The following is a 27160-nucleotide window of genomic DNA, read 5'->3' as shown; positions in this document are numbered from 1 at the left end:
GTCGCTGGGCCCTCAGGGAGGGCAGCGGAGGCCCGGCGCGCCCCGGGAGCCCCCAGCCCGGGCGCTTCCCCTCCCCCCCGTGCCTTCTGGCTCCGTCGCCGCCGCTCCCGCTCCTCTGTTTCCGCAGTGTCGAGGTTCTCGCTCCGCGCGCCGCACCAGCCACCCCTGAATCCGGCTCTGAGACGGCGCCGCGGGCGTCGGCCTGGGGGGTCCGCGAACTGCACGGGCGGACGGCGCGGCTTGGACTGCGCGGCGGCCCGTAGCCCCCATCCTTCCTCTTCCGGACTTCGGTGTGGATGGGATCCCTTTATTTTGGCGAGCGCTGGTTTCGACCAAGAGCTGCCCTGGACAAGGAGCCGTTCGTCTTCGAGACTCTCGGGTCCGCGAAGATCCCGGCTCCCAAGACCCCACCGACGGCCTCAAGCGCCCTCTCCGCGGCCGGCGGCGGCGCGCCCGGAACTGCGCAAGCGCGGCGCCGCCGACCCCGCGCGGTTCACTTCCGGGGGTCGCGCCGCCGCCGGCTCTCCGGGCCGGGCTCGCTGCCCTCGTGTGTGCTCGGCGGCCGCCTCCCTCCGACCGGCGCGGCGGGACCCACCCGAACCGAGCCGCGGGGCCCGCCCCGGCCCGGCCATGAGCGCGGCCGCATGATGCGTCCCTGCCTCAGCCGCTGCAGTCGCCGCCGCCGCAGGCCGGGAGAAGCCGCAGCGCCGGGCGACCCCGCCCGGGCCTCGGGTGAGTGCGGCGGGCCGGGCCGGGCCGGGCCGGGGCCGGGCAGGTGCCCACGCCGGGGACTCCCGGCCGCTCCGGGGCCCCGGCCGCGCCTCCCTCGGCCCCCTGCGCCCTCTCCTCCACCCGCCGCGCACCGGCGACCTTCCCGAGCCCCTCGGGGGCACCTCGGTGCCCGCGCGCGACTTCCCTTCCAGGTGTCTCCCCGTCCCTCCTCCGCCGATCTCTCGGGATCGGGCGCGAATGGCAGCCCTAGCTTGTCGCCTGACCTTGGGCAGGACACCCAGCTCCCGGAGCCGCGGCTTCCGCTCTGATAAACTAACCACGGGCTTGTTGTGAGGGCGGAGAGAGACAGACTGTAAAACCCTACTGGGAGCTGTAAAGTGGTTTATAGGCACGTATTACGACGGGCTCCCCTGAACGCCGCCCGTGGCTCCTCGGAGGCGCCTGTGCCTCCCTTCCTTTTAAAACGTTGAACTGTTCTTGTATTCTTTGCTCCTCTTCGTGGCTATCTTCCCTTCCCCCATCAGTGATCTTTGGCGGCGGGGGGTGGGGTGGGGATTGCGGGGCAGGGCATCTCGGACAGTCTGCTCGTCTTCTCGCTGCAGCCAAGGTCCATCTCTCCTGGGGAGTCATTGCTGCGGGAACTAAGTCCCTTTGCTGGGATGGAGAAACTTTATTAGCTTATAAATAACCCGTTTATGATGGTGGTTACATGGGAGCCGAAGAGCTGTCGGGGCAGCGGCCTTGAAGTTTCTTCCACTGACCATTTGCGCAAGGAGTCCGCTTGGTGTATGTACCTCCCGCACCTGTATTTGTCTGTTGTACCCTTCCTGTCTGAGGTGGTCGAGAAATCTGGGCCAGTAACTATTTCTTCCTAAACTCTTCACCTCACAGATGACAACTTTAATCTTTTTGACCTTGTTTTACCACTTGTACTTAACCCAAAGTCACCTTTTAAAAAGTCACCTTATTGAACTTGGTTAATGTGAAAGGATCTTGGGATATTTGAAAAAAGTGGGCGGGGGGAATGGGACAGGAGCATTCAGTTGCATTTCTTGAACATTCTGGAAGATAAAAGGGTTTGAGTTACCGAAGTCGTTTGGGGTGTATATTTTGGGGGGTTAGGCTGGTGGGTGCACCTTCACTTTTGAGTAGCGAAACGGAGGAGAACAAGGCCATCTGAAAGGTGGTTTCCTGAGGAATTCATTAAACCCCCGTGGGAACTTTTTATGCCACTGTCTCAGCTCAAAGCAGAGGGGGTAAAGTGTGTGCAGAAGCACTCCACTACGAATGGCTCAGAGCCTGCCTCCGCGGACAGTGCGCAGATTGGACCTTACAGCTCTGCTGACCGGTCCACCATAAGAGCAGGCGCCTTCCAGAAAGCACAAGCATTCGTATGCACGGAATGGGTCACACGGCATCAGCGTTGTCAGTTCACAGCCCTCTCAGTGAGAGAGAAAATACTAAAACGTCTTGATTCAGTCAGAGGTATGGACTGACGTCCACGTACCTGCTGGAACTGTCACCTGCAGGCCTGGGACTTTCTAGTGGTAGAACTAATAGTTTTTGGTCGTTTGAGAAATGGGACTAGAAATAAGTTTACATGTGAACTTAATGTTTGGGATGAAGTGGGAAGTAGTTTTCCTGATTTTGGAGCTGCCCTGCTCCACTCCATGTTGGGCAGCTCTACAAGACAATTTTCCTAAAGCAGCTTTTTGGAATTATGTTTCTTAAAAATAATATCTCAATTAGAAAAATAATACAGATTATTTTGTTTAAAAAAAAAAAAGTCCAACACTAGAGCAGAGCATGAAGTCTAAGTACTCACTGAATGTGAATTTCCTTTTGGCCCCAGAGCCAGTGTCCAGCATCCGTATTGACCCTCGCTTTGTGACCCTTGGGCTGTAGCATCTGAGAAGTTCTCAGGCCGACTGTGAGAGGCAACTGCAGAGTTCAGAGGGAGACAGTCATGCAAGACCACCCTCACTTCTGACATCAGTGGCAAGTCTCGGGGTTCTCAAAACCACTCTCAGGCTGGACGATCATTTAGAAGGACTCCCAGAACTTCCTGAAAGCCGTTATGCTCATGGTTGTGGTTTATTACAGGTAAAGGATAAAGATTAAAATCAGCCAAGGGGAGAGGCTTCTCGCACAGAGTCTGAGGAGGGGGCAGGGGTGAAGCTTCTGTTGTCCTCTCTCTGTGGATTCCGATGTGTTACATTCCTAGCATCGATAGGAGACAGTGTGCACGGGGTACTGCCAACCCGGGAAACTCATGTGCGCCTCGGTGTTCACAGAGTCTTTACGTGGGTTCTATTTTGTAAGTGTAACGGATTCGTTAATTGACCACGCGGATACTGTGAGACCCAAAGGCCCCCCGAATCACAGTATGGGTCTTTCTGGGGTGCCCATCTCCCACCCCGAGTCGGATTGTCAGCCAAGACCAAACCTCCTTTTGGGCAAGGTTGTATTTTTTGATTGCACAGCAGCATTCTTCCTTCCTTCATGGTCCTTTTCTACTTAAAAACACACCCTTTTGTTTTACCACTGACAGATGACTACCTTCTAGAACACGGAGGAAACAGAGGCTACTGGAAGAGTTCTCTCAACCTTGAGTCTTTTCTACCTAAAAATCTCTCTCAGTGTCCATCAGTCTTTTTCTTCCCTCTGCCTCTGAGGAAGAGAGAGTCCTTACTTCCCATGAACTCTGTGTCTGTTCTTTGCCCTGCCTGTCACGGCACAGGCCATTAGGCATTTCCTCTCACTTTTGCCTCTTTGATTTCTTCCCACTCACTGACTTCTTTGCATCTCTCTGCAAACACATTCTTGTCTTGCTGTTTGTAGCTCTGCTTATCGCTGAGTTTTACTCCATTCCGGTAGAGCCTTCTTAGAACCCTGTTGTCTCATAAAACCCAGACTCCGTGTGGCCCCAGGATGGTGCCTTCCCTTGGTACAGCATCTTACGGTTTTGAAAACACTTAAGTCATCCAGGGATGCCTTCTACGTCGAGGGGGCTTGGGAGGTGCTTGATTAACGACTCAGCTGGCTGGGCAGAGAGTCAACGTCCTCTTGCTGGAGGAGAGAGCAGGAGCAGAAGCACGGAGGGGTGAAAGGGTGTGGAGAGGGGACCAGCATGAGCGCCCCGTGGCACAGAGTGTGCGCACTAAGCCCCAAAAGGTATGGGAGCCGGATTCACTGGAACCTTGAGTGCCACGGGCAGGGCTAACAGGTTTGGGACCACATTGCCTCTGTGACCCGCACCGTGTATTTGGCTGTAACTCCTGTGGCTACCCAGAGGGTGGTGGTTGGACCTGGTGACCTTGAGATTGGGATTCTGCAGAGACACCCGCCAGAGGTGAGGGTGCCTAAACTTGGTTGTGGGAGGGGGCAGAGCCCTAAGCAGGGAGTGTCCTCACGCAGGTAGGAAGGGGTGAGGGGCTGTATGTCTAGAGGGTAAGAGGAACTAAATGAATACTGGTTGCATGAGGGGTGTTCTTAGGCCGTGGGAGCAGAGGCCAGCTCCCTGTGTTGCTGGTGCTTTGGAAAGGGTGTGGTCCTAGGCTCTGCATTCCGGGAGGGGAGCTCTTCCCTCGCGGCACCCTGTAAGCGAGAAACAGTCGGGATGGAGAAGCTTCCGGTGTCTCTCGAGACAGGCTTCTGCAGTATCATTTCTTTGTTGAAATGTTTTGGATTCTCAAGAGTCCCACAGTCCCTAATTCACTTTATTCATTAGAGAAAGCACTTTCTAAAACCAGCTACTCTGCGAGGCAGTGTATTTTAATGGAAGAGCGTGGGCTCTGGTGTCAGGACAGTCCTGCGTGCACCCTTTCTTGGCTGTGAGCTTGGGCAAGTTACTGCCATCTTAAGGCTTCATGGGCCCGTGGCTCAAATGAGCCGATACTAGCGCCTTGCTTTTGAGGTAGCAGCAGGTTCTGGTGCACGGATGCGTGTGAAGCCCCGCGCCGGGAGACGGGTAGTCGGAGCTGGCCTTGCCTTTCCCTTTCCAGCCTCTGGGCGGTCACTGATTTGCCGCTGACAGCTAGCTCAGGAGCGGTACGGCCCGTGTTCGTAGCGCTTCGGGTTCAATGGAGTCTCATGTTAAGAAAGTTCATTTCAGGGGCGCCTGGGTGGCTCAGTGGGTTAAGCCTCTGCCTTCGGCTCAGGTCATGATCCCAGGGTCCTGGGATCGAGCCCCGCATCGGGCTCTCTGCTCATCAGGGAGCCTGCTTTCTCCTCTCTCTCTTTCTGCCTGCCTCTCTGCCTACTTGTGATCTCTCTCTATGTCAAAAAAAAAAAAAAAAAAATCTTAAAAAATTTTTTTAAAAAAAGTTCATTTCATTTTAAACAAGGAAACCCTATTTAGGAACATCTGGAAAGAGGCTGGGATTTACGAGCCTGATTGAGGTTCCGCTAGTTCCCAGGACAGGACTCCTAGAGAGTTTGGAACTCTGGTGTTCTTTCTGTTTCTGGATTTAGAATTCCTCTGGGTTCATTGACCTTCTTGGGATTTTGAAAAGAGCTGCTCCATTTGACTTTGAGAATCCAGCTGTGGCTGCGGTACGGGGGTAGCAGCGAGACCTCTGGCGTGTGGGTGAGCGCACCCGTGAGACGGCCTCGTCAAGCCGGCACGCTCGGCTGTTGCCCCAGGAAGGGAGGCGCCCCCGGAAAACCCCTACAAGTGGGTTTCTCTCTTCCTCGTCTCCCTCTCTCCCGGTAACCTTCCACATTTCTCCCTGACTGCTTTTCCCCAAGGCTCCCAGACTCCCGACCTCTCCTCGCAGGCCAGATCTCACTTGGTTGCCTCCCTGTTCTGTTCCTGTGGGCTCCCTCTGGTGCGCTCCCCGGTTCTCTCACTGGTTCATTCCACAGATGGGTGCGGAATGTGGAGCGTCCTGGGTGTGGGCCGGGACATAGCCGGGAACGTGGTGTGATGGTGATGACAGAGGCGCCAGACGGCCAGCCAGCTGGGGAGGGTGAGAAGTGAGGTCAGCATGCCTTGGGGTTGGGGGGTTCACTGCACGGAGGCCTGCAGAGGCAGAGGCACTCACTGGGTGGTTTTAAGAAATGGAGGAACGCAGTATGATTTCCATCTGTGGGAACTTACTCGGGACTGAATGGGGGCGGATCGTGGGGCGAGGGCCGCAGGGAGAGCAGAAAAGGAGCACGTGTAGGAGGCACCCTGTGGACTGCCCGGGGTCAGGCTCCTGGGCCTTGGTTTGGCGGGTGGGAGGGGGAGGAGGCCCCACTGTGGTTGGTTTTGGAGATTGTGCCCTCAGGACTTGCTTAAGGGTTTGGTGGGGGGTTCGGGGAAAGCCCATTGAAGGTTGACTCCTGTGTTTTGACCTTGACAACGAGTTGGAGGTGCCTCCATGCAGCCACGAAGGTCGTAAGGGCCCGTGGGTGGGGTGGTTGTTGAGCAGCGGCGGGATTTACCTGGGGTGCCTGCTCGGTTTGGGAGCTTCCGGGACAGATGTGTCTTCAGCAGTGACAGTGGGCCCGAGAGTCTAGAAGGTCGTTTAGAGAGCCTGTAGATAAAGGGAAGACCCAGGGTTGAGCTGGGCACTGGCAACACTGAGGTGTCCACAGACGAGGACCCAGTAAGAGACTGAATTGTGGCCGGTGGGAAAGGAAGACCCGGCGCGGCCCCGCCCCCATTCATGAGACTGACTCCGTTCCCAGTCCTGTCGGCCCCCCCACAACGTGGGCACATTCCTCCATTTGCCATCCTTCCATATTTTAGTGTGGAAGGCCTTTCTAGAAACCTTAAATAAGTTTACCGTTCACAATATGGGGAATGTGCCAGCATGCGATTGAGGCTTAGCTTTAGTTAGCTGAATATTCTGCTTCTTTTTTCCCTTAAAGGTTAATATTCTGTTCTTTAGATACAATAATTTGAGGAGACAGTGGTTTCGTACGGCATACTCTGTTGGTAGGGTTTGAAAGCGCGAGCTAAATCTTTCATGATCGCAAATGGACGGAAAGAACATTTGAGAACGTAATTGCCATAAACACACTGGAGCAGATTATCTGAGCGCCCCACTGTGGCTGCAGGTTCAGCTAGGACCGTGCACGGTCTTCCCACTCCGTCCGGGCTCGCTTAGCAGCCAGGCGGCGGGACGCCCCCGCAGAGGCCGCCAGACCTTCCCTTTCACTCGCTCCCACTCCCCTTCCAGGTCGGGACCTGCCGGCTCTTACCGGTCCCCTGAGCGGTGCCTCCGCGGAGCTCTCAGCGCTGACCCAGCCTTGGCCCCACCTGGCCGCCTCGTCGCTTCCTCCCCAGCAGGTTCTTGGTCTCCCCAGGACCTCCAGTTCCCCGGACTTCTCGGTCACCCAGCTTGTCAGGCCTCTCCCCTTCGTCCTGCGCTCCGGGCCCGGTGAATCATCTCAGCTCAGGTCTTGCCTTGGATACCCTGGTTTTCTCTCCTGTATTCTTGGCCACTCTCCAGCCCGTTAGGCCTGTGGGGGCCGAGCCGGGCTTCTGGAGAGCAGCGCGAGCCCCTCCCCCTCCCGTTGTCAGAACCTGGGGGGTCCGCCGCACTGCCCGGGCCCACGGCTTCCTGGATTGTCCCCCCGCAGCGTCCCTTCTGCAGTCTCAGTTGCCTCCCGCGCTTGGAATGCCCCCAGCCCGCTCCTGACTCCGTGCCCAGGAGACGGCGGGATGGCGTGTGAACGGCTTTCGCTTCAGTCGGTCTGCGCGGCTCTCCGCGGACAGACCCCACCTGCCCCACTGTTGCTTCCTCCTGCTCAGGAAGAAGGGTCATCCCCCGAGTCGGCAAACTTGGACACTCAGTCTTTTCAAAAACAGAAAACCACAGAGCGCCTGGATTGTCTTTGTAGTTGCAAGAAGAGTTCCAGTAAGTTCGGGTCGAGAAAGCAAACAGGAGCAAGTGTGGCGGCCTCTCTGCCGACCTTCTCTTCCACCCCAGCTTCACTGGCCTAACTGCACCTGCTTCTTCGTTCTGCTTCCGCTAAGTCCCTTTTGGGGCTGTCCTCGGCTTTTAAAAGCTAGCCATGGTCAAGGCAGGATGCCCTGTGGTGGGATTTGTATGGAGCCCCAGGGACTCACGGGGGTCGGGGGTTGCGGGGACTTAACCCCTCGGGTCCAAGGCGGCCCGTGTGCGAATGTGGAGATGAAGCCCGGGTGACCCTTTAACAACATGGGTGTGACTGCGCAGTTACTTACATGTCAGCTTTTTTTTTTTTTTGATAAATATAATACAGTGCTGTAAATGTATTTTCTCTTAGGATTTTCTTTTTTTGTTTGTTTTTAAGATTTTGTTTATTTATTTGACAGAGAGAGAGAGGGAACGGCAAAGGGAGAGAGAGAAGCAGGCTTCCCTTTGAGCGGGGAGCCCAGTGCAGGGTTCGATCCCAGGACCAGCGATCATGACCGGAGCTGAAAGCAGACATGTAAGCAGCTGAGCCACTCAGGCACCCCTTAGGATTTTCTTAACACTTTGGTGTCTCTTGTTTACTTTGCCATAAGAATACATACAAAAATTGGGGCGCCTGGGTGGCTCAGTGGGTTGAGTCTCTGCCTTCAGCTCAGGTCATGATCTCAGGGTCCTGGGATTGAGCCCCACATCAGGCTCTCTGCTCAGCGGGGAGCCTGCTTCCCCCTCTCTCTCTGCCTGCCTCTCTGCCTACTTGTGATCTGTCAAATAAATAAATAAAATTTAAAAAAATAATAACACATACAAAAATTGTGGTGTTTGTTACTGTAAGACTTCAGGTCAACAGTAGGCTATTACGAGTTAAATTTGGGGGAGTCAGAAGTTGTAAGTGGATTTTCGACTGTTTGGGGCAGGGATGAAGACACAGCCCCCGTATTATTCCAGAGTCACGATCGCTGTCCGAGCGGGACATGAGATCATGCGGAGAGCGGAAGCTCAAGAAGGATTCCCTCGACTTTCCCTTCTAGCTGTGTGTGTCCAGGACTTACCTGCGTCTTTAAAAAGGTGTTTCTTTAATTTCCTCACCCCCCAGTCTCCCCAGCTCACGGCACATGACAGAACCTGGTGGGGAGGGGTCCCTGCTGAGCCTCTCCCAGCGCCTGCTTTGAGGGCACGGACTGCTCCAGCCTTTGTGCTCTTAAGCCCCCCGACTCCCTTGCTGGCTCATTGGACCCTTGTCAGAGCTCCAGCCCCACACTGCTGGGGCCCCTTGGCTGGTCGCGTCCGTTCCCACCTGGTCTCTCTAGGGTGGAGTAGCAGGAGGGCAGGTGATAATCTGCTAGTTTTCCAGAAGCTCCTTAAATTCTGTGAGCCCCAGTCTCGGGGGAGTGCTCTTCCTGATCTGCAGCTCCCGTGTTCCAGGAGACACAGGCGGGGCAGAAACGCCTCCGAAGCCCTTTCACTTCCCCGTGCTGCGCCCCAGCCACACCTCGCCATTGGCGCCCGCTGGGCTTTTGCTTCCCGGAACAGCTCTCAGTCCCCTGCAGGCCCTGCTTCCCTCTAGGCCCCTGTGGGTGCTTTCTCCGTTCTAGGTGGTGCCAGCCTCCTGGTTGGCCAGCTTCCTCCTTCCGTCCTTGGTGTCACCAATTATTTTTTAAAACATCTGTGCATTTGCCAAAGATCTGGTGCCTCCCGTACTAGAACAAGTCCAGACTTCCAGACGGCGCAGCTGGGCATTCTGAGTACTCTGAGCGGCCCCAGTCTGCCCTTCCCCTTTGGCCTTCTCCCCCTCCTTCACCTTGAGCCCGCGGCTCTCGGGCTTGCCGTGCTCCTGCTCCCACCTGGGCTCCTCGCACTGTTCTCACCTCGGTCTGTACCGCTGTTGTCAGGGCCCACCATGCTGGCGGCTTCTTTCACACCTTCTCTGGCTCCTCCGGATGGAGTTAGCTGCTGTCATCTCTCTCCGTCCTCACACTGTGCTCCTAATTTGGGGATAACACTTAGCACATTGTTTACCGACCTGATTCCCACCTCTGCGGGTCTGTGTGAGCTCCTGCGGGCTACAGCTCCCATCTGGGGCTGCGCATCCTGGGACCCGGGCCAGAGAACACCGTGCTTGGCGCTCCCCCTCTCCGTGTCTGAATTAAGCAGCTCTCTCATGGCTCGCGTTGGCTTCGTGTGCTGCTGCTATGCCTGAAGCAGAGCTGCTGATTCCTGCTTTTTATAGGTCATCAGTGGGTGTGTGGATAGTAAAGCTAATGAGTTTAAACAGCATCTTAACATAAACATGAATATCAGGCTCTAGGGTAGACATTCTTTTTATTGCAATAATGAAAGTACCTGATTCTTTTTTTTAAGGTTTTATTTTTAAGTCATCTCTACACCTAGCCTGGGGCTTGAACTCACATCCCTGAGACCACGAGTTGCACGCTCTACCGACTGAGCCAGCCAGGCGCCCGTCTTGATTTTCTTTGTAGTTATTGGCCACCAAAGAATACTGACGTCTTTTCGTTCGTTTTCAGTTTGTATTTGAGAGTACATTGTCTGTTCACAGCCAAGGAAAAGGTGAGGAAAGAGGCCAAGAACCCCGCCTGAAGATTCAGACAGAAGTTGGTCAGAGACCTCCTGGGCCCTGCGTGAAGTTTCTGGAGGAAGCTTCTGGCTGGAGGTTGGCCTCCGCTTCACCTTTCCCACCCAGCACCTGGTCCCGTGCTGCTGATTTTTCTCCTGTGCATTTTTTTTTTTAATCGTACAATGAAATGTACAATCGTAAGTGTACTGTTGATTTTTTTTTAATAGCTCATTGACTTTTGTTTTGAGAGACGCACATGCCAGTGGCACCAGTGAGGTCAGGATATGGGGCATTTCCATCACCCCAGAAAGTTACCCTGGGCTCTTCTCAGTCATCCTGCTATGTTCAAACCCCTGTTCTGATTTCCTTAAAAATAAATTGCTGCTGCCTGGCTTCAGGTGCCGTGCGCGTGACATGACATCTTTGAGATTCATCGTATGGTTGCAGATCTCATTAATCTCCTTCCTCTGTGCCACGGAGCAGTGTGCCCTGGTATGACTATGCCATAGTTTCTCGGTGCCTCCTTGGTGGTGGATGTTAGGGTTGTTTGTGGTCTGGGGAGTACTACGGATAAAGCTGCGGACAGTTGTGTGTGCGTTTTGGGTTCACATTCACTTCTGTTTAAGTACCTCCAGGTGGAGTTGTTGACTCGCAGGGTGGGTGTTGAACTTGGAGAAAGTGCCAGGCCGCTTTTTGAAGGGGTTGCTGTGTTGGTTACTTTTTAAAATGCATAAAAGTAATTGGGGATTTGATCTCATTGTAGAGATTCTTCTGGAAACCTGATGTCTGAGATGAGTAGTCTTGTGTCTTCCAAAGCCAGTTTTATTTTAAAACATGGTCAGCATAAGCTTATCTGCAAACAGTTCAGAATACCATTAGGTATTTAAAGTTGTTGGCTGTTGCGTACATAGCCCGTGAACGTAGTTACTCTGCGTAAATACCGTATTTGGAAAGTCGCCTGCATTAGTGTCAGCTGCGTGGGGTCACGGCCACATGTGTCCCTCAGACATCCAGAAGGGGCTCCAAGCTGGAAGGGGTCCGAGCCGGCAGGCACTTGGGAACGCTGGCCGGTGGGTGGCGGTGGAAGGGCGGGCAGGGGGCTGTCGGTAAGTGCTGGGGGAGAAGCGGCTCCCGAGGAGCCCTGCAGTGGCGGCCAGGCAGAAGAGTGGACAGAGAGTGGCCTCCGCTCTGCCCTAGGGAGTCTGGCTAGTGGCCGAGACTAGGGGGTTCCCTGTCACCGCTGACCCCCCACCCCTCTTCCAGGCCAGCTTCCTGCTGTCTTTAGGGGTCTTGGTTTCAAAAGATAGACCCCGATGGAGCGTTGGCTTAAGTAGAAAAATCATCTCTTAGAAGGAAACAGGGTGAGGACAGAGCAGGCAGCCAGGAGGGAAGCGAGACCGCGGCAGGAAGTCCTCCTGCTGCTGGGACGCCAGGCCGGCTAGTTGGATTTTATGTTGTCGCCTGAGGTCTCTGTCTTCATCACTTAATTCTCCTTTTGGGAGAGTTCCACATCTCTCATCCAGTCCTGTTTTTTGTTTGTTTCTTTGTTTTTAAATTTAATTCTCTCATTTTATTTTTCAGTAACTAGGAAGTCAGAATGTTCCTTTTGGTTTCACAGATACAGTGTTTTAATTTTTAAGGTTTCTCTCTACGTTTTACTTCTTCGGAATTCCTTTTCCCCTCTTTCTGGGCTCTGTCTCTTAGGAGACCTAATTCGGGCTCTCTTCAAAACCTTTGACCTGTAGGTCAGTCGAAGCATTCTGCTGTCCACCTAGAACACACACAGGGACGCTCGTCAGTTATATGACATTAAGACTGGAAATAAATGGACAGCTTAAAAAAACTCATGAAAAGGTTTGTGCTGGAAATAAAGACTAGTTTTGTTGGGGGCTCCCCCCGCCCCCATCTTGGTATCTTTAGGCCTTTCCTCTCAGGCCATAGGCTTCTAGAGATGCCATGGCAAGTCACCGGCCTGCCGGTGATCCGGGAGCCAGGAGGGAGATGCCAGCTGGGACTTTCTTCCTTCAGGAGATGGACACGTCCGGTGCCCCACCTGCCTTCCTGTGCCGCGCTCCCTCCTCAGCGGGTCTCACCTCTTGGTCTCACGCTACCATTTTCTCTGGAAGTCTTTTGCTGTGGCTGCTAAAACGCTTGTTGACCTTTGAAATACAGGCTGATCTGGTTTGGTTTGGGGGATCCCTGGGGATCTTTCTCAGGAGATTTTGGCTTCTAGACTTGTATTTGATGCTGGGGCTTAGGTAGCAGGAGGGGGAAACGAGCAGATGTACAGTAAATGACTTTGTTTTCAGGACTGTCCCATCATTTCATAGTTTGTTAGTAATGAAAACACAGAGGAGTAACGATTTCATGGTTACGTGGTTGTCAAATGTTACACTGGTTCTACAGCTCTCCAAATCAATCCTGTCCTACGGAGCGTCACACGCTTTGGTCATTGAATCAGTAACTTTTTTAATGAGAGTTTGTTGTCTTCCAGATCCTGTCACATGCGACACTATGCACCTTAAGATCCTGAAGAAAAGGCGCAAGATATTCAAGTAATGTTTCAAGATCGTCTGTGAGGTAAGCGAGTGACTATGCTGGTGTCTCGTCCTGGCGTCCTTTCTGCCGCGGACGCCGACTGCGTTCATGGAGAGGGCGGCACGGGCGGTGCAGAAGGCCGGTCTGTCTACCCGCCGGCCGCCACCTACGGTCTGCTCACCACTGCGCAGGGGGGATTCCGGGAAGTGACTGTGTAAGTTACCAGCAGGTGTCACAGGGCGAGGCATGTGCCGAGTGACATTAGTGGAAGGTGTTGCTCGCATGGTCATCCTATCGAGTTGTGTGGCAATCTCCGGTGGCGCTGGCCATGTTCTGGGAAACGGGGCTTTCTCTGACATGAGCTCAACTAAGCTTGGGTTTGGGAGTGTGGACAGAATCCCGTTAAATGGGCCACTAAAGTCAAAAATGCTGATGTGCCCTCTGATGGCCCATGGTGCGTTCTGGTGTCTCTCAGAAACGGTCTTCAGGAGCTCGAGGGCAGTGTGGCACTGAGTGTGGGAGGAGACGCGCCCCGACCCCAACGATGGGCTCACTTAGTGTCATTAAGCCGCTGCTGTCCTGTTTCCAGAAGACTCAGATGGTTCCGTGTGAAGGGCTGCTGCCTCCTCTCCTCCGTGCCCTTCCTCCTGCATCCACGAAGGAGAAGCGCGGTGACGCGGCAGAACGCCCGTGCCGTGGGCTACGGAGAGTGGACTCTGTCCGCCGTACCCCGCTGTGTTCATTGACTGCTTTCGGGTGTTGGGATTTTCCTGTTGCCTTCTGGTGGGCTGTACAGATGCGGCTTTGTAACATTTGCACGCAGACTTCATGCATCCATATTCTCATAAGCTTGTCTGGGAAGCTCCCACCACACCCAGTGCTGCCATGTTTGTGGCTTCTCTTCCTGTAGGAACAGACTTGCCCTCTACAGTGGGGTAGGGACATGCCACGACAGAGCTGTACCATGCTCTTGGGGGGTGGGGGATGGGGGAGCTTCTCACCAGCGTCTCCACTGGGAAGGTTCCGTCTCCACTGTGTGTGCCGCCAGAGGACTGGCGGGCTCGGGCTTTCTGGATGGAACTCCGACTGTACAGACACGCCGGGACAGGAAGCGAGCCTGTCGCTTCCCATCTTACTGCACAGCAGGTGGGTGCCCACTTGTCAAGGGCGCTGTCCTGCTGGAGGAGGAGCCATAAAGCAAAATGATTTCTGGTTGGAGGAGTTTTTCTGCTTCAGTGCTTGGTGGTGTGTAGTTAGGACTCACTCGGACCCTCTTAAGGAAGTCACTGGGAGACTCCTGGAATCTGAGCAGGGGACCAGGTTCTCGCTGGTGCTTCTGCCTGACAACAAACAGGCACTTGCTGGGGGCCGCATGTGTGCACAGTGAAAGGGCGTACGGGGAGAGCAGACCAGAGCCTCCGTGTGAGTCGGTCAGGAGCGGGACACACGGGGGCTCTGTGCGCTGCGGGCAGCACTGACTGGGCGTCCCAGGGAAGGGGGCAGCGTCCGCCCGTCTCGGCCCCTGATGGCCGGGTGTGGGCAGAGCCAGGGTCGGCTGTCCTCTTCAGGTCGCCCCATCCCAGCTGCGGCCCAGAACCCCCCCACCCTCAGAGCGTGCTCTTGAGAGGAAGGAGAGCCCTTTGGGGTGGCCTGCTTGGGAGGGAGGAAGGTCCGGCCCCGGGGGGCACGGAGGGTCCCGATGCGTGACAGGGAGGTGGCGGATGGGCTGGGACGGTGGCAGGCTCGGCGGGTGCCAGCCACGAGGTCGGCCGGCCGTGACCCGTGCACAGTCCCTGCGTCTTTAGTTTCTTCTGTTTCTCCTACGAAAAACCCGAGAGCTGTTTTCGTCAGACGCAGGAGCGGGGTTAATTTACGGACAGTGGGAAACCGCTTCGAGTGAGTATTTGCCCAGCGAGAGGGAGCTCTGCCGAGGCTGTGCCGCATGACCTCCCGCGGCTTTGCGCGGTCCTTGTCACCGCCGTGCCTGTCACGGTGGCGCCGTGGTGGCAGGAGGAAAGGAAGCCGCGCCTGGGCGGAAGATGGTGCGAGGAGGGCGCGTGGCGGCCCGAGGGCATCCGCAGCCCGCTGCAGCCCCTGCTCCACGGCGGGCTCTGGCCAAGGAAGTACTCCGGCCGCCCGGGCCTCTCTCCCTCATGTGAGCGCCTCCGGGGCCGTTGAACGGACCCCTGATGTTTGCCACAAGTGTCCTGCTGCTGCTCGGTCACACGCCAGTGACAGAAGGGTGTGCATGAAGGCAGCCGTCAGCCGGTCCGGGAAAGGCTCGGGAGCTCCTGCACCCCCGCTGTGCGCCTGGTTCCGGGACTGCGAGAAACGGGAACGGTGCGGAAGGAGAGCTGGAGAAATGGATTAGCAAGTGAAGAAAGCGTGTAAGAGAGGACAGCAGAAAGGAAGGCCTTCCAGAAGGTGCAGAACTGAGGGCGAGCGCACCGTCAGCCGCGGCCTGGGCACGGTGGGGGAGGGCAGGCAGGAGCTCAGAGCTGCCCACAGAGGGTGGCTCGGGGGCTGGGCCTCCGCACCCATGGGCCAGCGCGGGCTCGGTGCCACTCACTCTGTCTCCCCCTGGGCTGGGAGTCTGCATCTGGCCTGTCCTGTCGTCGTGGCTCCCCTGTGGCTGGCTGCAGGGGACAGTGCGCACGTCTCGGCATCGCCCACACAGTGGGGCGAATAGTGTCACAGGCGGTCAGCTAGTCACGGAAGTGAAAGATTTTAAGGTTCAAATCTTGTTCAGTTGTCGTCTTTTCTGTCACGTGTATTTAGACGGTCCCCGTGAGACAGCCCAGAACAGGGAACCCGTCAGGTTTCAGGGGGCACGCGAGCAAGCGTGCATGTGTCCCCTGGTCCTCACCAGCTCTCTGTCCCCCTCTAGGGTGCGCGGGGAAATCATGCCGTCATCAGGACACCGGCTCCGGGATGTCGAGCATCACCCTCTCCTGACCGAAAATGACAGTTACGACTCTTCGTCCTCCTCGTCCTCGGAGGCCGACGTGGCAGACAGGGTCTGGTTCATCCGCGATGGCTGCGGCATGATCTGTGCCGTCATGACGTGGCTCCTGGTCGTCTACGCTGATTTTGTGGTGACATTTGTCATGCTGCTGCCTTCCAAAGACTTCTGGTACTCTGTGGTCAATGGAGTCCTGTTTAACTGCCTAGCGGTGCTGGCCCTGGCGTCCCACCTGAGAACCATGCTCACCGACCCTGTGAGTACTCGCTGTCACCCTGCACTTCCTTCATGTCTGCTTGTGTGGCCCCACAGACCCTGTGGCCTCAGGCTTTTATTTCCTGGGTAAAGGCTTGGTGTTTTTCATGGTTTCTTTTTTTAAGTTTGTTTATTTATTTAAAGTGATCCTTACATCCAACACGGGACTTGAACTCACAACCCCCAGACCAAGAGTCGCTTTTCTACTGACTCAGCCAGCCAGGCGTCCCACATTTTTCGTGTCTTACTTTAAGATTTATTTGAGAGAGAGAGCGCAAGCGAGAGAGAGGGCCCGTGCACAAATGGGGGGAGGGGCAGAGGGAGAGAACCTCCACCTGACTCCCCACTGAGCATGGAACCCGATGTGGGACTCTGAGCACGAACCTGAGATCCTGACCTGAACCGAAACCAGGAGTCAGACACGCAACTGACGGAGCCATGCAGATGCCCCATGTTTTCCATGTTTTAACTGGAGAATAAACATCACTCGACACAAATGATGTCACAGTGCACAAATGGAAAATATCCCGCTGGGCAGTTTGTACAGATGGACAGATGGTGACTAGAAGATTCATAAATTCCTCCCGGTTCAGATACTCTGTTCCTCTAAAGAAAAGACTCACGGCCAGAGATGTAGGTTCTGGATTTCACCATGTAGCTAATCTTGAGTTCCCTGCATCTCTACAATTCCCTGATCATTCTGTGTCACATCAAGTCTGAGGCCAGGTGGGGTCCTTTGGGAGCAGTTTCCCTGAGAGTCGAGAGGGGCAGATCTACCACTGTGAACTGCCCTTGGTCCCTGAGGTCTTGAAGGCCACTAGATTCAGAACCTCTGTGTTGGGTCAGGCTCTCTCTCTCTGAGGTTTGAGACTTCCTCAGGGTAGGCAGAGGGGTACGGACCCTGGCAGCTCAGCCAGGAGTCACCCCCAGACGCTGGGTTCCAGGCTCACTGCAGAGCCCGGAGGATGTGCCCACCGTCAGCGGGGCTGTGCGGCGGGCGGTACCACCCGGTGGTCCCTGTGGAGCAGTGTTAGAGAAAAGCTGCTTCCCACAGCAGTAAAACCACAGTTTTCCGCTACTGGCACAGGGGCTCCTGACGGGTGAATTAGCATCTACCCGGTTCATGTCTGTTGGTAGCTTTCTCTGCAGAATATACTGAGAAGTTAATATCTTATTGGTACAGATTATTTTATAAATCATATCAGGAATCCGTCTGAGGGTGAACTGATACCGGCCGGCCCACCCGGTGTGGTTACGTGCGCATTTATCTGACTTGTGCTGAGTTTGCACCCTAGGGGCTCTTCCTACACTGTTCACTCAGTCCCTTGCTGAGGGGGACTCTTGGGCAGAGGACAGTGTCACAGACCCGGCCAGGGAGCAGCGGGGAGCAGCGCCACGGGACAGACTCGGATGCAAGGTCTGCTGATGACTCTGTAACTCACCTCACGAAGACTGTGCCATCTCTGGCCACAGCCCCGTCTGATGTCCCCTCACAGACTTCTCTGGGCCCTCTCCTCCCTTCCTTTCCTGTAGCAAAGCCTCTCTCCAGGAGCGAAACCCTGCTCCTAACATCCACAGTGCTGCTCCCGTCCCAACCCCTGCTCCTGTGGGAGAAGGTCTCACGCTTCGCGGAGGACCCCAGAGCCGGGCATGCTGCGTGGTGGGGAGAAGGCGTGTGCGCGACGCTGCCCCTGTCCCTCGTGGGCACGCTGATTTTCCCTGCCGGGTCACTACAGAGAATGCTGGGCAAAGCGGCAGGAGGGAGGGAGGTCCAAGGTCAAGGAGAAGTTTGGGGTCCTGGACATCAGCGTTGGAATTCAGACTGAATTCACACAGTACAAAATGCACGGTTAAGTGGGTGTTACGTATTCCAACTTGTGCGTCTACCACCACAGTCAGTTTTAGGACATTTTCATCACCCAGAGGAGAAGCCCTGCGCCCCTTAGCTGTCACCGCCCGGGCCCTTCTCCCCCCAACCCCTTGACACCTGCCAGCTTGCTTTGCGTCTGCGGACGGGCCGGTGCTGGACACATCACCCGCACGGAACCCTGTCAGATGGGGCTCTGCCTGCCTGGACCGTCCGCCTCGTAGCCGTGTCAGTACTGTGTTTTTTTACGGCAGAAGGACATCCGTGTCCGGATACACCACGTTTCATTTCCCGGCGTGATCCGCCGAGGGACGCTGGGGCGCTTGCACTGTCCAGCTTTACCGAGGACGCTGCCGCACATGCTCCTGCGCCAGTGTTCTGGAGGTGCGTCTCGTGTCCCTTGGGGAGATGCCTTGCAGTGGAACTGTTGGGTCCCGGGCGAACTCTACATTCAACGCTGGGAGAACTTCCAGACTGTTCCCCACACTGGAGAGCATGTGCCCAGCCACGGCGTGAGGGCTGCAGCTCGTCCACACCTCAGGCCCTGGTCCGTCTTGTGGACGACTGCAGCTTTGCGGGCGTGAAGCTGAGTCATACTGTGGTTTCCGTCCGCATCTCCCTAGTGACTGAGGATGCTGAGTGTCGTTCCGTGAGCTTATGGCCATTTGTATCTTCTTTGGACAACTGTCCCTTCAAGTTCTTTGTCCCTTTGAAGTCGCTGTTTCGTGTCCGGACGCTGCTGAAGACTGCAGACACTGCTGGAGTCAATGTACATAAAACCGGGGACGTCCAGGGCAGCCTGAGGAGCCCAAGGACAAGGATATGCCTGGCTCCCGACAGGCCTTGGAACTGGGTCGTGGAGTCTTTTGTCAGGGCGGACCAGCGGGAGAAAGGGACAGACTCCTTGCGCGTCTCTGTCCTTCGGGCGTCTGTCTGTCTCTCCTTGCCGTCTGGTGAGGAAGAGGAGTCCCCAGACCAGAGCACGTTGGAATCCTTGGGGACCAGATCCCCACGGCTGACGGGAGAGGGCACGGCCCCGCAGAGAGGGCACGGCCCCGCAGAGTCGCGCATCCGCCCTTTGTCCCTCAGCACGGGGAGTCTGCTGTCTTTGCGGTCACAGCTTTACCGTCCCGGAGTCCAGTCTCGGCTGCACTGGAACCGAACTGCCACATGACGGCAGGGCACAGACCCCACTGGGACCTCACAGTTTACGAGGCAGCAGGACCAGTTAGTCTGTGCCGGCACTGGCTTCGGGTCACATGGTTCCTGAGAACAGGCCCTGGCTCTGAGGAACAGGAAGGAAGTGGCGTCCTTGAGAGGGGATGGTCTTCCTATCAGAAGGTGAGACTGTCACCAATCTTAACATTCCGGAACACGCTGAGGACTGAAAACTGAGAGAGACCACCCACGACCCAGAGCCCGCTGTCCCAGACCCTGATCTGTGTACGAATGTCCACCTTCTCAGCAGGTGTTGGTTGAGCGCCTGGTGTTGACCAGGCCCTCGTGGCACCTGCGGTCCTGTCCCAGGCACCCGACAGAGGGCACCCCTCTGGCAGCCCACCAGCTCGCAGACATGGTGGTCAGTCCACACCAGAAAACAGGACTGAACAGGAAACAAAGCAAGGCTTGAACAAGCTTCGCCTGTCACCAGAGTCCCTGTCTTTCTGTTCACTTCCTGCAGACCGTTCGCAGCACCCAAAAGTGGAGCGGGAGCTTTGTTAGCTTGTCCCGGTCAGGCTCGCATCAGCGATACCCTTCCTGCTCCCTCTCTTCCCCTCCCCAGAGCACCTGGAGGTAAATCACAGACACAGTAAAGCTTGGTTTGTAAATCTCGGCATGGACGTTGCGAGAGGAGGGGCTTTCTCCTGTACGGCGGCTCCCGCAGATGGCGGGGCGACCCCTCCATGTGTGTGTGCCCATGTGCCGGCGACCTCGGGGTCTCGGTCCGCCCACTCCTTGGCAGGAGCGGGCCTCCAGTAAGGCCTGCACTTGGATGCTGGGTGACCTGTGTCTTACACCTCTCAGTCTCTGTGTCTCTTGGGATTTTTTAGTGGTAGAAACATGGGCCTTCTGTCCCAGGGCTTTTGTCGCCCTCTGGAGTTTGCAGCTTACACCCCATGCCCGTTTCCACCCATGGCCTGTCCCCTGGGCAATCGTAAATGTGTCTTTAGGTCCCGGGGAAGCCCCGTTCTCAGCTGGACCTTGTGTAGGTCCTGGGGATCCAGAATGCATGACGGGGAGTCGGGGAGACGAGATGGAAAGATACGAGGGAAAAGAGAAAGAAGTACATTGCGAAGCGTCACCTCCCTGGCCACAGGCTGTGCCTGGAAGCCGTGTCCCCAAGGGCAGGCATCTGGTTCCCTGCCCCGAAGTGGCAGAGAGCTGTGTGTGGGTGGCGCAGGGACCGGACACTGGAAAAAGCGGCAGTAGAGCTGAAAGCTGTTCGGGGTCACCGGATGCCCGAAGGCGTGGCTGTGGCCCGGGGAGCCGAGGTGAGGCACACATATGGGTCTCAGAAGAAGCACCCCTGACGGGTGATGGCCAAAGTAGGAATGCAAGACTGAGGACCGCATCTCCAGCCTTCAGCTTGTGGTCTGCTCTGTGAAGGCATAGCGAGAGACGCAGAATCCGAGGGTTTGGTCACCAGCTGCCGGGCGTCAGCTGGGTGGCCCAGAAGCCCTGATCAGCTGTGCTGCCTGCCCAGGGTTCTGAGCAGCGGCCCAGAAGCTCTCCAGCAGGATCCCTAAGATGCCCAAGGCAGCGCGTGGCGGCCCCCAGCCAGCGGCGCCCCCTGCCCTCGCCTCAGGAGACGGTCCTTGGAAAGACGGGCACTTACTGGGCCGTGCCGCTTTACGCAGGCGCGTTGCAGCAGATCACACTTTGCAGAAGAAGGCATCAAAATTAAGGTGTGTGGAGTTTGAAAACTGGTGCGTTTCCTGTCACAGAAACATAGAGCACTGAGCTGTCACCAGGAGTGAGCACAATGTCGATGTCATGGGATTTACAGAATCACTGTGTCTTTAAGATTCCTGGACCAGTGGAGGAAACTTGATGAAAGTCTCCACATTGTGCTATGTAGGTTTCGTCATAAAATATTGTGCCTGACATTCTGGTTTAAGTTTTCAAAGTCAAAACATCCTAAACCCTTCACTTTTTAATCTCGTTTACGAAGACAATTAGAGTGTTAGGAAACGCTAAGACCAGAATAGCTTCCCCGTGATGGGACAGTGAAGGGACTGGCGGCTGCGTGGAGGGAAACGCACTGTGGTAGAAGGTGGGCAGGAAGCCGCCCCTCCTGTCCTCAGTGGGCGGGACGCCTCCTGGAGGTGTAGCCTCTCTCACTGGCTCAGGGGCTCTCGGTCTGGCTTGATGGGGGCCTGGAGCCGGCAGTCCTCAGTCTCCTGGCCCAGCACACTCATTGCTGTGCCCTGTCAAGCGTGGATGCTGGCCCCTCTCCCACGGGGGCTCAGATCTTTGGGCCTGGCATCCGCCTGGGCATCCGGCCTGGGAGGAGTCCCTCGCCGTCCCCACTGCTGCTCACAGCCGCTTGCATCTCCCTGGGCTCGTGCTCCCACCACAGCCCTGGCCTGCTCTTCCTGAAGCGCATTTCTGCTCAAGTGCAGGCTCCGAGGCACTAACCAACGGGAAATGAGACCTTGTTCCCGCCTGCCACGCGCAGAACCTCCTGCACTCTCATGGGTCCCCGTCTTCAGTGCACCCCACACGGCTCCTGGGGTCCTGCCCCACAGTGTTGTTCACTGAGCATCTCCACTGCCCAAAGAACAAGGCCGTCCCTGCCCGCTCCTGGCTGCCTGTGCGCTGCCTCGGCCAGCGTGTGGGGCCAGCGTGTGGGACACCGGCAAATGCTCTGCTGCCACCTGGGCGCTGTTCTGCCCAGGGCCCTCCCCACCCACAGTGGGTGCGGTCAGGAGCTCAGGGCCACACTTCCCAGGTGTGTGGAGGCCTGATGAGGCCTCCGGCGCAGGTGCACTGCGCAACTCTGCAAACATGAGATAAAGTCCCTCTCCTTATCACGGGTCTGTTCAGCGCGGCCCTGCGCAGTGGATAGGAAGGCTCTGTGGGGCACTCTTATCATGAAGCCCCACCCGGAGAATGGGGTGACTCAGGAGTGCTGTCCACAGAACATTCCACCCTTTGGGGACAATGAGCCGCCCTTGAGCTGGAATGACTCGACAAGCCTCACCTCTGGTGTGTCCCACGTGAAGCGAGAAAGAACTCAGGTGACTTACCCACTTAAGAAGGATAAAGCATTTTGAGTTCGTTTTAATACATATGCTACTTTTCTATGAAAGTAAAACTCCTGATCGTGTCTGAGTTACACAGTCACTTCTCATTTTTGTCTTTTGGTTTTTAAGTAGGCTCCATGCCCAGTGGGAGCCGTGGTGGGGCTTGAACTCACAACCCCGGGATCAAGACCTGAGCTGAGATCAGGAGTTGTCCCCTCACCCCTGGAGCCACCCACGTGCCCCCTTGTTTTCACACTAGCGTAGCTGGAGTGGCAGCCCCAGCGCTACGGATTGCAGCGCAGCTGTCAGATCAGAGCTGCCGTGCTGACTGCTGATCTTTCCTTCTCTCCCACCAAAACATCCTCCGTAAACTGCAGGGGGCAGTACCCAAAGGAAACGCGACGAAAGAGTACATGGAGAGCTTGCAGCTGAAGCCGGGGGAGGTCATCTACAAGTGCCCCAAGTGCTGCTGCATCAAGCCCGAGCGCGCCCACCACTGCAGGTACGCGGCCCTCCCCGAGCAGCCCGGGTGCCCGCCGCCCTGGGGACCGCAGCCCCTCCCAAGAGCAGGAGGCCCTTGGCCTGTTGACGGCACCGGACTGTGTGTATTGCATGTGGGACCCGGGTTGTGTGTTCTCAGAGTGCGGCATACTGAAAACCAGATTTCTCCTTTTCAGTATTTGCAAAAGATGTATTCGGAAGATGGACCATCACTGCCCGTGGGTGAACAACTGTGTAGGAGAAAAGAATCAGAGGTTTTTTGTGCTCTTCACGGTGAGTAAAGCGCGGTCACGTGGGGACTCATGGAGTGCTCCCCTCTTTAATGGGAGCCTGGCCCACAGCAGGGGAATCTGTTCTCACGGCAGACCAGCTTCTCTAGAAGCTCCTCTCCGGGACGAGACCGCGATGCCGCGCTGTCCTTGGCTACAGGCGCCTGCTGCCGTGTGACTCGTAGGGGATTTAGGTCAGAGACTTGGTCTCCGTCTCTCCAGCACCATCAGTGCCAGCTGCTCACAGGGTCTGCCGAGGCACGCTGGGATCCCCTTACCTGCTGCAGTTCAGGGAGGTGGCACCTTGGTGTAGAGCGACCTTGGACGGCAGCTGCCCGCTGCCCTAATGGGGTCCCCCCCTCGTTCATTTATGAAGGAATGAAGCGAGACAGTGGACAGCCGATGTGGCCTTTGCTCCTAGAAACCTGTGGCTGCTCCCCGGTCCTGATGGGCTTCTCTCATTCCAGATGTACATAGCTCTGTCCTCCGTCCACGCTCTCATCCTCTGTGGGCTCCAGTTCGTTTCCTGTGTCCGAGGGCAGTGGACTGGTGAGTCATGCCCTGTGTCCCCTGCCCGCAAGCGCGTGCCGTTGGGCAAAATGGGAAGAGCCAAGAGAACCAATGTGCCAGTCCGTTCCTAAATTCTTCTAGTGAGGAATATGGGTTTCAAGTCGGTTTCACTCGTGTATCGAAGCCACACACAGTCCTTCCTTAGCCATGTAATAGTTCCTGCAAAGCAGTTGTGCCGAGTCTGAGACGACCTGGCAATGAGTGTCGCTCTGCCAGAGCTCGTGTCTGTTTTCCGGCTGGCTGGCTGGGAATTCAGTGTGGTCCTTGCCTTCCTGGCTGGGAGCGAGCTGCGGCAGGTGCGCTAAAGCCGGCAGTGATCACGCCTCCCTGGAGGGGACAGTGGGTCGGCCAGACGCGCCCCCTGGGGGCCCGTGTGAGTAGCCACGCAGGGCGGGGACGCAGGGCTGTCCTCTCTCCTCCTTTCCCTGAAGGTCAGCGCACAGGTTCAGCTCTCACAGAAGCCTCGGGTGAGAAGGAAGCGCTGCCCCACAGCGGGTGGGGTGGGTTTGGGCCCGGAAGGACTGACCACCTCCGCCCCGTGGTGTGCAGCGAAGGTGCCCGTCGATGGGCAAGCATGGCCGTTGCTGGGGCCGGCTCCGGGCCTGGCTCCACGAGGATCCTTCTGTGAGCCGAGCACCACGCTCGCATGCGCTCTGGGTGTTGGTGTGCGCTGGGGCGCACTCACAGCCGCCCTCTCTGTCCGCAGAGTGCAGTGACTTCTCACCCCCCGTGACTGTAATCCTGTTGGTCTTCCTGTGCCTTGAGAGTCTTCTGTTTTTCACTTTCACTGCAGTCATGTTCGGCACCCAGATCCACTCCATATGCAACGACGAAACGGTACGCTTCCTTGGCCGCCACGCCTGCTTCACGTTACTTGGCTTGAGTACGTGGGCAGTCCCAGGGTCAGGGTCACCAGCAGGTGTGGGCGTGCTAACTCGGGAGATTGCTAGGTCTGCTCCTCTGTGTCTGTCCTTCCTGCCTTTATGCGTGCCGCAAACTCAAGGATCCGTTTGGTTAGAGAGTCAGCGGCCCCGGGCAGGTAGAGCCAGGCCGATTCCCAGATTCTAGGAGACCCAGCCTCCCGGAGCAGCTCCGTGAGGTGCGTCAACAAATTGCCTTCGTGCCTTTGAACCGTATATCTAGAGCAGGCACTTGATAAATACTTGTAACAAATGAAAAAAGGCCAGTGGCCTGACCCCGAGGACCAGCTCCTTCCTGCCACCACCGTGGCTGCCCGGGCTGTGTGTGGGGCAGGGGCTTGGTGGGGGGCACTGGCCGGCCATGGGGCTGGCACAACAAGGAGGGTCTGCTCTGCTGACCTCTGGGGCCCACACGTCGCCAGAGCTGTCGCGTGGAACCGGATTTCAGACTCTGGGTCTGGCTCCTCTGCGGAGAGCACGGGGCCTGGCCTGTGCGTGGTGGGCGTTCGGGGGGGCCTGCCGCCCACCTGCGATCCTCTCTGCTTCCAGGAGATCGAGAGGCTGAAGAGCGAGAAGCCGACGTGGGAGCGAAGGCTGCGATGGGAGGGGATGCGGTCTGTCTTCGGGGGGCCCCCCTCACTCCTCTGGATGAACCCCTTTGTTGGCTTCCGGTTTGGGCGGCTGCAGACCAGACCCAGGAAGGGGGGCCCAGAGTTCTCAGTCTGAGGCCTCATCGTGCCGGGACTTGTCACCAGACTTAAGTGATTTCTTTGGGGTCTGAAAGGGTGTGAGCAGCCCCTGTGACCACTAGGGCAGACGGAGCCTACACAGACCGGTTGCTTGCAGCAAGCAGAGTTTTCTAGATTTAGAGTCACAGACCAGATTTTTCCAGACCGGTGATGGGGTGACGCTCTGGCCAGTTTTTGCCTGTACGACTAACGACAGGTACGTGGCCACGTGAAGAAGCCAAATGTCATTATCTTCCTCACGGTTAGGGTTTTTGTTAAGAACACTTGGCGTTTTCTGAGAAGTCGCGTGGGCTGTTCCATGGTGATTCAAGTCCTGTGTACTAAGCTGCTTTTTTCAATCATGAAGAAAAAACAAAAGTCAATCCAGTGACTGAGACTTCTCCAGCTAACGGTTTCAGGGCGTTCCTGTCGACCCGGGGCTTCGTGAGTGCCCTCGCTCAAGCAAGAAGGGGCGCTTGCACAGAGACACACTGTGATCTCAGTGAGCTCCGACACTTTGCACTGAATACGCAGACGATCTGGGCACCGAACCGCGGCGGTGGCTTCAGGTTCGCTCGCACTGCCCCGGAAGCGCGTGCTTGGACCCTTTCGGCAAGTTTGTGTGTGTGTGCGCGTGTGTGTGCGTGTGCGCTTCAGCACTGGCAGTGTTGTCTAGGGGACGTGACCGGTAATAGCCGCGTGCAGCCAACAAGCTGTTTCTTAGAAGCCGACGTTTCAGGGAAGAGGAGAGAGCTGCCACGGGACCCTCGTCCCGCGGGCGTTACTATGAATGTATTGCATTTTGGAGAATATCTTGATCCAAAGAACAATCACTCGTGTGTGGCCCTTCGCTGCCCACCTGCTTTAACTTTATTGTGAAGATCTTGGGTGCGTGAGGGCCTTGGAGCTGCCGTGGTTTTGTTCCAGCCACGTCAGCAGAGTACGGACGGCACCTCAGTGAAGGGGACAGTGAAGGCTCGGGCCGGCCTCACCCTTTGTGCCGCCGGATGTCGGTCTGGGTGCGGAGGAGGAAGGGCCCGGCCACGGGGACTCACAGAGAGAGCGGGGTGGGGGGGCCCTCTGGCCCTCGCTGAGCACGTGAGGGGACCCCAAGGCAGAGCCCCAGACTCTGAGCCTCACTCACTGTCCCAGAGTATTCAGGATGGCAACAGCTTTATTCTTTGTATCATTTATGTTTGTTTCTCTCCCACATCACGAGCGATAAAACAGGCCCTTAAGTGCAGAGCTGAAAATGCTGTCAGAAAGCAAACAGCTCCCCTCCTTGGGGACTCGCCTTAAACTTGCCTGGTCTGCGGCTGTTCTGTGGGACCCGTGAGGACGCGAGCCGGGACGCGGTCCAGGGCGCTCCTACAGCCCCGCCTGCAGGCCCAGAAGAGTTGGTGTTTCATTCCTGGCTCGGACGCCTTTCTGTTCATCTGTGAACTGTTCCGTTTCTGTTTGGAATTAATCCGTATCCTATCCTAATCAGGGCTTCTGCCGCTGCTGATGCAGATCCACAGGGGGACCTACCTGAGACACAGCTGTCGCCAGGCAAGCAAAGCTGGGGGACGTCTCGGCAACGGACCGAGTCTGCACACACGTGTGAGCCATGGGGTAGGGCCGTGTCCCCACCAGAGGGACGGGCCCGAGGGGGCCAGACACGACGCGCGTCCAGAGGTCGTGTTGCGTGTTCATTTGCACATGTGTTGTCTGGGGTGGACGTGTATGTCCGGCTTCAGTGTGAGGCTTTTAACATGTATACCTGTTTATCAATAAAAACATGGTCGAAGTGGTTGAACCCGTGAGACTTGCAGGTGTGCAAATCCAGTGTCGACTTCCAGCTCTTCAGCGTCGCTTTTCTATGAAACAGAGTCGCTGGTGATGGCCCCACACAGCTGGGCAAGTGGCGCGAGTCCATCGACCAGCAGCGCCAGCCGCCGCCACCGCTGCCCCAGAGCCCCAAATGCCCCGGTGCTGTGACAAGTGGCGTGGCCGGCAGCACTGCCCTCCCAGACTGTGCCCGGCCCACATTTACTGTCTGCTCCAAGCTGGTGTGCGTCATCCGACTTGACTTGGTTCGGAGCATTCCTGTCATTTCTTTAGTGCACT

The 27160-nt window shown here is 56.6% G+C and overlaps 1 protein-coding gene and 1 long non-coding RNA gene across 4 annotated transcripts; one reads left to right on the top strand and one right to left on the bottom strand.

Annotated features, from left to right (window-relative positions):
* The first annotated feature begins 496 nt into the window (after positions 1-496).
* ZDHHC7 (zinc finger DHHC-type palmitoyltransferase 7) lies at positions 497-27160 on the top strand. Of its 3 annotated transcripts, none has more exons than XM_059383991.1 (8): positions 497-732; positions 12689-12774; positions 15620-15950; positions 22441-22565; positions 22741-22837; positions 23301-23382; positions 24197-24240; positions 24873-27160. In XM_059383991.1, exons 3-8 carry the CDS (start codon positions 15636-15638, stop codon positions 25047-25049), a joined length of 840 nt encoding a protein of 279 aa, XP_059239974.1. In that variant the 5' UTR covers positions 497-732; positions 12689-12774; positions 15620-15635; the 3' UTR covers positions 25050-27160. The 3 variants fall into 3 exon arrangements, with proteins under 3 accessions (XP_059239974.1, XP_059239975.1, XP_059239972.1); XM_059383992.1 differs by having other exon boundaries at positions 24110-24240; positions 26541-27160; XM_059383989.1 differs by having other exon boundaries at positions 24110-24240.
* On the bottom strand, positions 5624-6997 carry LOC132004906 (uncharacterized). The gene is made up of 3 exons (XR_009400675.1): positions 6925-6997; positions 6163-6254; positions 5624-5693 (listed from the first exon to the last, which is right to left on the bottom strand). It is a non-coding gene; the product is annotated as an uncharacterized LOC132004906 (long non-coding RNA).

Source organism: Mustela nigripes, chromosome 17, assembly GCF_022355385.1.
Source record: "Mustela nigripes isolate SB6536 chromosome 17, MUSNIG.SB6536, whole genome shotgun sequence".
Lineage (NCBI taxonomy): Eukaryota > Metazoa > Chordata > Mammalia > Carnivora > Mustelidae > Mustela > Mustela nigripes.
The sequence above is the reverse complement of the archived record's forward strand: the minus strand, read 5'-3'. Positions and strand labels throughout refer to the sequence as shown.